Source organism: Thunnus maccoyii, chromosome 20, assembly GCF_910596095.1.
Source record: "Thunnus maccoyii chromosome 20, fThuMac1.1, whole genome shotgun sequence".
NCBI classification, from domain to species: Eukaryota; Metazoa; Chordata; class Actinopteri; order Scombriformes; family Scombridae; genus Thunnus; species Thunnus maccoyii.
Window position 1 is genome coordinate 8,783,876 of NC_056552.1, and position 11,763 is coordinate 8,795,638.

The following is an 11,763-nucleotide window of genomic DNA, read 5'->3' on the forward strand; positions in this document are numbered from 1 at the left end:
TATTATCATAGAAGCATGTATACATTTTCTGAGTAAAACCAACAGGTCTATAGTTTATCTTAGAGAATTGAATGGGTTTCAGGTTTTAACTGCTTCTTGCAGACCCCTGTACTCCTTTAAATGATCTCTCAACCAAAAACAAGTTAGGATATGCTAAATAGATTCTGAAAACGCAATATTGCTTGTACTTATATACTTTTATATACTGCAATTACTTAAAATATCTACGTCAATCACCACCTAACACAAGATAAAGACATGCGGACTTCATCCCCTTGTATTTAGATAAGAGTCGGAAATACCGCCCCCTCTTCTCTACTGACAGCATTTCTGTCCAATGAAAAACCACTTGATGCGTGATTGATTTGTCAGTTGACCAATGAACTCAAGGATTACGGTTCTCTGGCGGTAGTGCACGTACAGCTGATTTGCAACCGGCTAAAGCAACAGCAGAGAAGAAGGGAAAATGTCGCTGTCTTCGACGCGGACCGTTCTAGGATCAGTGTCCTTTTAGGAAAAAATCACACGGCAGTTTGGTGAGTGGGACAGCCGTCACCAGTTGCATCTAAGGTTAGCGCTTAAATTCGGTCTGTCCCGTCCGGAACCGCAACCGTCCACCTCAACATTAACCGACTCGTTTCGTGTAACGTCTCAGGCCTGCCGTATAGAAAACCCGGCAGCGGCCGCGCCAGGCAGCCATGATGATTGTCATTTACGAGGAATAAAGCAGTGTTAATAACATTTGCGTCTGTAAGTCATAACGTTGTGCCACTGCGACGTGAAATATTTCCAAACTGGCAGTTGGAGGAGGAGAAAAGCTTGTCGATAAGTGTTTATTTTTCGAAAGTTGTTAAGCTTTCGAGAGACTCGTTCGTTAGTAAGTGACTGACAGACGCAACCGTTAAACGTGTTCCTCACTCTTTAAAAAAGTTGAGTTTCATTGTTTTGTGGACGCTTGGACAGATACTATACAGCTGTTTAAACTAATGTAGAGAGCTCTTTTCTTCTCACACAGCAGCACCTGAGCTGTGAAAGAGAACAGACAATCAACGGAAACCATAAAACTGAACTGAACTGTGTCCTGAGCTGCTGACAACACCTTTCGTCTTATCATGTTATAACTTACAGCACCTTGGTTCAACCATGGGCCAGTTTTTTTTACGGGATTTGTTCATTTTTGGGGGCCACTAAACGGTCCAGTAGAAATATATGCAGAGCACAAAGTTAGCACCAGCTACCAGCCAAATGCTGGTAAAATATGCAAGTGGCTGGTAGATTTGCTTTACTCATCAGCCAAAAAAAACAGTGGTTATCTATTGAGCGGCTGTTTGAACATTCACTAGTCTTTTGGCCGGTGGACAAAAAAGTTAATTTTTCACCCTGAATATATGGTTTATTTGTTGTTTATTCATTTCAGAATACAATCGATTGATAACATTTTTTTTCCATTATTAAGTTATGGCTCACAGCTTATTTTAATGCTTATTTGGCTGAAAATGACTCATATGCAAATATATACTCTGTGTTGCATTGGTTATCTACAATGTTGTTGTTGTTGCCTTAGAAAAAAATGCATCAAACTAGGGCTAAGTGATATGCACAAAATCAAATATCATAATATTTTTGACCAAATACCTCAATATCGATATTGTTACAATATTGTAGGGATGACAATTGGTGCTTTCACAAAATATTTACACAATGAGATTTTTGATAATAATGATCATCAGTAATGTGGATATAATGGATAAAGGCAAATAATAGAACAGTCTGGTAAGTTCAGAAAATTACATCACTTTACTGTAATACTGCCTTTAAAACTATGAAAAGGAAACACTAACACCATATCACGATTAGTATGATATCCAAAATCTAGTCTCATATCACAATATCAATATAATATCAAACACACCGTTTCTGTTTGGCCGTTTGTGAAGAACAGATCTGTTATGGTTGAATCAGCTAATGTCGTGGAATTAAAACAGTTGGAATTCACACATTAAAATTTAACTTCTGGTATGTTAATTAGATGTAATTTCAGTTTATCCATTGGGATTTTCAAGAACCTTGTATTTATTTTAAATTTACAATAGATCTGTGGAAAAACGATGTGGAAGTTTTACCGTAAACTGTGAAAGTCAAATCTTCAACTTTCATCAATGGGCCAAATATTTCTGCTGGTGAGCCAGATTCAGCCCACGGGCCACTGTTTGCCCATCACTTATGGAATATAACATTAGAGTTATTGAGTTTTTAGCAAGATTTCAGCTTGTGTTTTTGCACTTTGATGCACATCACTGATCACATTCATCATCTGTCTTTCTTTCAAACGAATAAAAGTAAAACAGATCAAACTTGTTAAAGTCCTTGCTGATGTATTGAACTTTCCAGACAGCAGAGGACTGTATCACAGACACACACTGTAGCATCTGACTTGTTTGGTGTTTAGTTTGTAACAGAGTGGTACGCAATCAGCAGCCCGTGGGCCAAATCTGGCCCTCCAACATAAATATCAGGCCCCGTAATGAAAGGGTTTTCTCTTTTGTAGATTATATGAAATATTTTACATAAGTCTCATAAATCTACAGTAGATAACAATGTTAACACAGTGCTCATGTAAATCCCAATAAATATGACCTGTTAACCTCTTTCAAATTTACGAGATGCATAACACAGCCAATAAATGAAGCAGACCGCTGCTAAATGTGTGAGGATAAGCCTTCAGTTACATTTCTAGTCTCATGTATTTTAATGTTTATGAGTCATTTTTTGCCGAATCATTATCAACATAAGATGCTGTCTTTGTTTGTTGTTGTTTATTGAAGGAAATGATGACACCTGTCCTCAGATACAACCCTAAAACTGATTTACACAGCAGTTTTATTCTCAGATGAAGTCAAATAAATAAGCAAACAAAACTTATTAAAAAACATTTTGTTTGTGTGTTTTCAGCCTGTAAAATGTCGGGCCCCCCCCCTGATAAATAGTGCTGAAAAACACTGGCCCATCGCTGACCCTTGTAGCAACTTGTATTCATTCGGACCTCTATAACGTTACACAAACCCACAGACAACTACGACATAAACAGACTTAAACATTGTCACAAAACCCTGCACTCTGCAGATAAACAGTGTGAGTCATAATCATTTTAATATGTCCATGCCATTTTTCTCTCAAAACAGGATAAGATATGATATGAAAAATTATCTGAGGATTACTTGGGTTATCATGAAGCCAATAAGTATTTATGACACTGCAGAGTTGGAGCTTTTTCTCATTTGGTTTCTTCCATTTGTTATCATGGTGATGACCAAATGGCACATAGAAAGACAGTCTTGTTCTCGATGATTTGTTTTGATTGTTTAGTTGTAGCCCACTTTTTTCCTATAGTTACAATCTGTTCCTAAATAAATAAATAAATAAATAAAAACAAAACAATAAAAAGAGTATTAAAGCAATAGGCCAATAATACTTGATTTCCCTTGGTGTTTTGCAATATAATAACCATATATGATTTTATTATTTTATTAATTTACTTGAAATATTTTTTGCCCGGTTTAAGTTTATCTTATGAAAATATAAAACTGTATTAAATATAAAAATATTTACAGTTGTCAGATGTTTAAAAAGCCGGTTGCTATTTAGGACATTTGTTTACCTCAGCTCTCTGTGGAGATTAGTAGCGGTGATGTCACCTGCTGCAATCAACCTGCTCAAGCAGCTGTCTACTTTCCACAAAGAGAATTCCCACCATATAAATACTAAACTATTCAGAAAAGCAAATAATGTTTAATATATTTTTATTCAACTAAACATCTCAAACCAAAACCAGTCATTTTATTTCAGCTTGAGTCAAAACAGTGTAGATTTCCAGTTCAGTGAAGTTCATTTATGAATTTGAATACAGCTAAAAGCTCAACCTTTGTCTCTAACCATCATTTATCTTTCTTGTTTTCTCTTTCAGAATGTAATTGCTGCCATTTGTGTTGCCATGAGTCATAATAACCTTCACAAAACTGTAAAAAGAAAGTGAAAAGTAGCAGCTTCAATGTGGGAGGTTTTACCTGGACTAGAGAAAGGCTCAGTTTACCTTCCCCTTTAGTCAGGTCAGCTTTAACCATAACCATTTAAGAACAGTAGTGTACTGTAACACTACATGGGCCTGTGGGGTAACCTGATCCGATAATTAAAGCCTCTCGAGCCTCCCTCCTCAGCTAGAAAGGTAAAATTTCAGTGAAGAGATGGACCCCTCTACTAGGATGGTGGGTCTGGATGCCCAGGGGAACATGGTTTTCACTGTGGTAAAGCCAGTCATGGGTATATTTCAGGTGTCTTCAGAACAAGGCAGCAGTGTAGCACAAGGGGGCATGGGGCTTCAGGGTTTACCTGAAAACACATTGGTCCTCCCTCAAGCACAAGGCCAGCCTCCGCTAGACCAGAACCAGGTGGAAATGCACACCATGCAGCCTCACATTCAGCCCCAGATGCAGGTGTCCGCCCCGGTCCAGACTGAGGATGTGTCTCAGCATCAGGACCCGCCGCCGAGCACAAATTCAGAGTCCGTTACTCAGATGCCGTTTGCAGAGGTGTCATCGCTCCTGGATCCCAACATGAAAGGATCTAAGGCTCGTAAGTAGCTAGTTGTGTAAAGATGGCACCTTTTGAATGTTTATTAAGCTGTAGAAGCACCGGGGATGGTTTATGATCACTGGTTCCATTTTGGATCCTCGATCAGTTGATAAAATATCAGGCTAGAATCTTTTATATCTTCTTTTTTATTATTAGCAAGAAGCAACGTACAATTTCAGTTTTTTTCAGTCATTTAATAAAGTTTTGTTGCTCAAAATTGTACAAACCTTAATAAATATGATAAGGCATGCGGATTAAGTGTGACATATGATGAAGAGAGATGAAGAGATCAAGAGTTGGATTCAAAATATTGTTGAATCCAAAACCCTGCTGAGGTTAATCCATCACCTCCAACTGTCTTGCTCTTATTTAAGGGAAGTATCTCATCTCGTATGATGAGATTAAACGGCGTCTGCAGGCCCCTGAGAAGATGTCCCTGCGCTCCCTGGCAGCCTACACTCGGGTCAGCAGAGGCCCAGCCAGCAAGAAAACACTTCTAGAGTCACTGAATGTACTCGGTCTCACGCCGAGCACAACTACCTCCGTATCCTCCTCGTTCTCCAAACTCACTGAAGGTGACAAGAGATGTCATTGTGTTTGTGCATGAGGGAATGAGTAGCATATAGAGTTTCTGCATGTGTGTGTGTGTCTGGATGAATGTTTGAATTTGACAGCACAGAGACTTAACTTTGTTTTAATGTGCGTTTGTTCGTAGGCGACACTAGAGCTTTGTGTGACGACATGAAGGACTTTGCCCATGACTACATCGACTACAGCAACATGGCTAAACAGCTCATTCCCGAGACAAACACAGTTCAACACTGGTCCAAAATTATCGAAACTAAGTACGTACATTATGTCTATGCTGTTACATGGCCTTCAAACTTTTTTTACTTATGATATACCAACAAAATAAACAAAAGTAATAACAGGTAAAACTCTCTTTTTCTCTAAGAAACCACCTTGAGGACATGAGAAAATGTTTCAGGGACCCGGTGAACAGTGGTGCATTCGACAATGTCACTCATGGCCTCGGTCTGGGGATGTTGGACGTTGCTCTGGACATGATCATTATGGTGATCGAACAGCAGATTCGCATCCTGTCCGGCGCGGCGGCATCAGACCCAGCCGACTCCGGTCCTCCGATGCGGCGCATCCGCAGACGCCACCGCAAGACTCGCTCCGCCGACAGCGAGAGGCCTCACAAGGCGTCCGGAGGGGTCAAAGATCAAGGGAAGGTCATTTCAAAAGGCAAAGGGCGAGGCAGAGGCAGGAAGAAGATACGGCAGGAAACCGGAGCCGTGGGTCATGTGGAAACTCAAGCGGAGCAGTGCAAGCCAGACGATGTGGAGAGTAACGTCCTTACTCTGGTTTCTGTCGGATATGAGACTGTTTCCAGTGGTCTCAATGCAGCAGGGACTGTTTGACACCTCTGTTTGACAGTTGGATCCCGCTTAAGGACTGGCCCAGCAAATCAAAGTTTTTTTTAAGAGAATCAACACATTAAAAGCTCAATGATGACGTTTCACAGGCTGCACGAGTTCAGATGCCACAGTTTACCTGTGAGGGAGATCACAGTTGTGGTGAACTCAGCATCAACCTACAAATCCTGTTTCTTTAGTAGCAAATTTCATATGTATTTTCAGATCTAACTGAATCCGATCATATATGATTTTTTTCATCCCATGTTTTTAAAGAACAAAAGTTCCCACCGATGTACTGTATGTATAAATGTAAACATGTTGAACACTGAGAAAACCTGTCCATGCACAGGTGCATCAGATCAAATAATGTCAGTCGTGTAGCTGTCAGTACAATGTGTCTTGTGTCCCAGTTGTATTTATTATTTAGATTTCCAGTTGAACATCTTTTGTTCTGTACTAGATCATGAAAATTATAGTCTGTTTTTATGGGAACCTCAAGAGTTGAGTAAAATATAAAGATTTAATTTTCATAAATACATTGATTTTTGTTCATTTGCCTTGTATAATGTCATAAACGGAGCAAGCTTTTGCTAAACATGTCGCTCAAAAAAGACAGATTTGTAGCTTTAAGTGACTCTAATATTGTAGCATTTGTTAAATGACAGAGCTTTGCAGAGAGGAAATTGATTTTTAAAATCACAGTTCCTGAGATGTTTTAGAGGGTTAGATTAGATAGATGAGGTTAAAGAATCATCAGATGCAATCCGGCTTTAATACTTTGCATTCTGGGTGGGGACAAGCCATCTAATAATACACTTGTGTATACAAACAGATGTCCACCTGACTGTGTTGTTGTTGTAGCTCAGGTTTTCCAGGAGCTAAAAGGCATTGTGGGATATTTTTGGGCAGCAGGAATATACCCAGCAGAGCAAAGTGCTAATACCCTAACTGTACACACACATGCACACACTCAGGGAGGCGGGAGGGAACAGCTTGTGAGGATTTGCTCTGTATTAACCCTGAGAAGGGACAGAGAGCTAGCTGGAGTACAGGGAAGACAGGCTGAACAGACATTGATAAATACCATTTATTTTTTGCACAAACAAATAGTGCAAGATGTTTAGAGAGTGCAGCAGCAGTGATAAAAGTTAGATGCAAAGAAGTTTGAAGTAATTTTCTAATCCTGCAGCTAATGACTCCGTAGATTAGACGTTGAAGAGAGAAATCTGGTGAGAGAAAAGCTAAAGGAGGACATCAGAAACAAAAAAAGCGCTTTGTATTTTTCATGAAGAACCTGAGAAAGTTTCACCACCAGCTGTCCGAAGATAGAGACGGAGCAGAATGGGACACCCTAATGTGCCACTCACGTACACTTATACGCGTTCCCACAGGGACAAACACAAATCCAGCCGGCTGCAGCTCCACACACCGAACGGTGAGTGAAACAGTAGCTGATGTTTTGCTGTACAGTTTAGTCAGTAGATTCTAGGTCTTTGCCGTTTAAAGCAGTTGTAATACTTGTATTCACTAACAGGAAATACATATGTTCACACCCAGGAGCTGTTTCATGCAACCAGACTTATACTGCTGGGCACTGAGCTGCTTCATTAGACCAGTTAATTGTTAACTGTTTTCTTCAAAGGCACCTCAGTAGAAGTTTCTGATGGGAGACTTTGCCCTGACACTTTAAATCAAGTCAAACCAGTGATCGTTACTTTCCATGAATCCTTAAAGGGCCACACCAGGGTTTTTGTTTAACTCGTTAACAACAGATCATGTGTAGGTTCAGTTATTGTTTGCATTTTTGATCATTTCTGTACACTATGAATTGGATGAATTATTTTCACATATAGAGAATGAATGGAAACATGGTTATCTGATCTGTTACCATGATCTGTGGGGCTAAAACATGCAATACAACATTGATATGGCCCTTAAAGCCCTTCAATATGCCTCCAGTGATGCTTGAGTCCTCTTAATGGTCTTGCCTAGGTTTGAGTACACAGTGACCACCCTACTAACTATTACGTACCACTGGCCTTTGTACAAGTTAATTGGAGGGCCCCTCGAAACTGGACTGGGCTGGCGACTGGAGGTTTTGGTTTTAAAAAAATAAACAGGAAAGTGCCATTTGCTGTTGAAGTGTCCTTGATCAAAGCATTCACAGATTAGCAGTCTGAAATTTTTGTAAGCAACAGCACACAGACATCTCTCTTCTCTCCGTGCAGGTGCTTAAAAAATGTTTTTTTTTAAATTCATTTGCATTAGAGCAGCAAATTAATTTAATCGCATGAGTGCCGGAGTAAAATACAGTGGAGTTTCATTTGGATCATACACTTGGATGAGTGAATCAAACACAGTATGAATGACAGTGTCATGAGTGAAAGTTTTCCTTACAAAACCACAAAGACAGACATAAAGTAGACCCAAAAGAGCTCTGGTCATTTAACCAAAACCACAATGGATAGAAAAATCAAGACACAAGACATTTTTGCACACTCCTACACTCTCATTTGTGTGTTTTCACATCACATTCAGGGACTTATTTAGTGAGAACCAATCTGTAATGACTGTCACATTTTGTACGCTTCCATACATACTTACCTATTGGCCTTTTCTTTATGCTCCATGCTGTGAGTCTAATGTGGTTCCATCTTCTCACATGTCCCCACAGACAATCTGAACAATGCACTGGGTGCCATCAGAGTCCTTGGTTTGGAACTGATTGAAGATGAACTCAAACCACACTTGAACACAGTGCTGACCAACATTAAAGAGCGGAGTGAGTTCATTTGCACATTTATATACTGTGACATGTTGGAGTTTATTTATACAACACTGCGTGCTGGACAGAATATATCAAAATGTATAGGTTTCATGGTATAACGAGGAGGTTCAGAGTGACTTTCATTTGATGTCATTTGAATTGCAAATCCAGAAAACTGCTTCCACACGTAATTTACATATTTATATGTTTCCAAACCACTCCTAGTGGCAGCTATATCATATCAGCTACCTGTTCTGAATGATAAAACCTGTAGGAAAACCACATCATGAGAGATGGGTAGCTAGGGGGGTTGAGAGGCTGTGAAGGGATCAGGTGCATGACAGTTGTAAGTCCTCGGGAGACGTTAAGCTGTATTTGTGTCTACTAGCAAGAGAGCAACAGGGGGATAGTGGAGCAGGAGAGGTAAAGAATGGTCAGAGATCATGTAGACAGAAAAGCTGAAAAACACTAAAGGACTCAGTTCAGCATACAAAGATTGAAGCGACAAATCATATCCATTAAAACACTACAGATGAGAACAACTTCATTTTTAAGGATTTATTTTAGGAAGTGATAGGATAATATGTTATGTTAGTCATATATTTGTGAGAACATGATGCCTATGTTGTGTTTTCATGTGTAATTCCACTTGTGTCCAGGCAAAGGCGCTCCTGAGCAGGTAGTGATCAGTGGGATCCTACCAATTCTGGCTCTGTCTCTGAGGAAAAGAGGGGCTCTCACCCTGCTGACTGCAAAACTCGTGGCTGAACTCGCCAAGGAATGTATGTTATTTAGATATATATACTGATATGTGTTGATTTATTATGTACATAACATATACATAATTTCTTATTTATTAATGAAGTGTATAAGATTAATGAACCTCTGCAGCCTCTCAGCTATTTCAAAAGGTCACAGCTTGCTAACACTTTCTTTTTGTAGTTTTACACTCACTTATTGTGTTTCTCTGTTTCCTGTCAGCTGTGGTTCGTAAAGGTTTTGGTGACGCCGGTTTGGTTACAGCTTTGCTGTCTGTGCTGACCAGTCCAGACCAAGAACTGCTCCTTCATGCTGTACGGGCCATCTCACGCATGTCTTATGACAGCTGTAAGTAGGGGAAACCAATACAAATACCTCCTGACGAGTTGTGCAAATGGACTCCTTGTTTTCCTTGTTCTTGTTCAGGTTATAGCTTCATTTATTTTTGATTGCAAATTTGTAAATGTGCATGTACTATTTTTTTCTTTTTTGTAATAGGAGTCAACAAGTTTTATATAGAATGCAGGCTGATGTAGGGAAATATAGTCATGTCACTGTTAGTCATGTCACTGTTTTGAGACAAAGGCTGCTAGTCATCTTGGCCATGGTCTCAGGTTCAGTCAAGTTTATATAAAGAAATGCGAATCATACCAAGGTATCACAATACATTTTGCAGTATAGATGTTTTAAAATGCTGCACACCTTTAATTATGATTTTCTCTGCTTCTCTATGTCTTACAGCCAAGCAGCAGGAACTGTTACTACGCCGAGGTGCGGTGCCTCGTCTAGTCGCCATCCTCTTCCGTTTTCCTGATAAGGAGGCCCTGGAGGACGTGTGCCTTCAGGCCCTCTGTAACCTCAGTGGTATGGGAGTGGCGGAAGAGGCAGGGATGGTCTGGGAGAGGGGTGCGTCTGTTAGGCCAGGGGAGTCTGTGTTTCATGGCGTCCCTCCTCACAGCTGTGGTTTTGCCTCCTCTGTGACTCTGGTGCGTGTCTCTAATTGGGCACCAGGTCAGTATGCAGTCAACATCGAGGTTTTCCAGCGCTGCTCCTCCTCTTTCTGGAACCTTCACGGGAACAGACAGACTGCTCGTTGGTTCCCGTTTTCCAGCTTGGGCAACTGTTCAAATTTTTACAAGGTGATCAAGCTCTCTACGAGGAATGTTCCTCAAACCAAAAGTCTGAAGACTCGGGTGTTCCACACTTTCCTCTGACAGCCTAAATAGAGCAAACATGGTGACCTAACCTAACTGGACTACAAAAGTTTGAAGAGATTAGCCTACTACGACTTCTCCTGTGGAGGATGTTTGGAGTTGCTACCCTAACACTCACACCAATTATTGATATGCACTAAATCGTGAGGAGGAGGTTTACATGCCAAAGACCTGGACATGCACACTTTAAAATGTTCAACCTGCAAATCCTCCTGAATGTACTAGGTCTATTCTTGTTGACATTGATGTTGTATTTTTGTGCTTCTTGTTGGCATTCCTTGGCCCAGTTTGGAAGTTAGTTTTTTGGTCCAAAAAGTGAACTTTTCGAACCACATGCATACAGTCAGATAAAAACATCAGTAGCAGCTCACATCAGATGATTCAGCTATTATGAATCCTAAGCCACACACTGCTGTTTAATTTGTGCAATAAGAAAAATCTGTAAATAAAAGAAGCTATCTATCAAAACATGAAAATCTTAAAAGATGAATGCTGATCATTTTTTCCACAAGTGCTTGAAATCAATACAGAGCAATATTGATATATTTATGTTCTTTTCTAAATTGCAAGTTTAATATAATTTTGGATTCATTCTATCTGTGGCACAAACTTTAAATAATAAAATGCCTTGACATTCAATGTGTGTATGTGTCTGTACAACGAGCAAACAAAGTAATTGTTTACAGGTGGCTTTTAAAGAATTATGCACACAAATAACTGCAGGAATTAGTAATTTGAGCTCTCAAATGAATAATTCTGATTTACCTATGTATATGTCTGATTTTGCTAGATTAAAAAAAGTTCTGTTATCTTTGACATCCCCTACATATATGCATAGAAATTATTGATTTGAGGGTACAAATTCCCTTAACCATGGGTTACCTACAGTTCTCTAATCCACTTTTGCCGTGAAACCACAGGGGCACTGCGACGACAAGCTGAGAGGCCACAAATGATGCGTCCTTGAACC

The 11,763-nt window shown here is 39.8% G+C and overlaps 2 protein-coding genes across 3 annotated transcripts; both read left to right on the top strand.

Moving 5' to 3' along the window:
• The first annotated feature begins 419 nt into the window (after window positions 1–419).
• Window positions 420–6,589, top strand: si:ch73-127m5.2 (uncharacterized protein LOC561202 homolog). Of its 2 annotated transcripts, none has more exons than XM_042398472.1 (5): window positions 420–570; window positions 3,965–4,629; window positions 5,004–5,204; window positions 5,345–5,474; window positions 5,585–6,589. In XM_042398472.1, the coding sequence occupies exons 2-5, from the start codon at window positions 4,242–4,244 to the stop codon at window positions 6,054–6,056; spliced, it is 1,191 nt and encodes a 396-aa protein (XP_042254406.1). In that variant the 5' UTR covers window positions 420–570; window positions 3,965–4,241; the 3' UTR covers window positions 6,057–6,589. The 2 variants fall into 2 exon arrangements, with proteins under 2 accessions (XP_042254406.1, XP_042254405.1); XM_042398471.1 differs by having other exon boundaries at window positions 420–536.
• Window positions 6,590–6,689: 100 nt separating this feature from the next.
• si:dkey-21e13.3 (uncharacterized protein LOC100150043 homolog) lies at window positions 6,690–11,432 on the top strand. The gene is made up of 5 exons (XM_042398473.1): window positions 6,690–7,488; window positions 8,728–8,835; window positions 9,480–9,602; window positions 9,802–9,927; window positions 10,321–11,432. Exons 1-5 carry the CDS (start codon window positions 7,395–7,397, stop codon window positions 10,791–10,793), a joined length of 924 nt encoding a protein of 307 aa, XP_042254407.1. The 5' UTR covers window positions 6,690–7,394; the 3' UTR covers window positions 10,794–11,432.
• The last annotated feature ends 331 nt before the right edge of the window (window positions 11,433–11,763 follow it).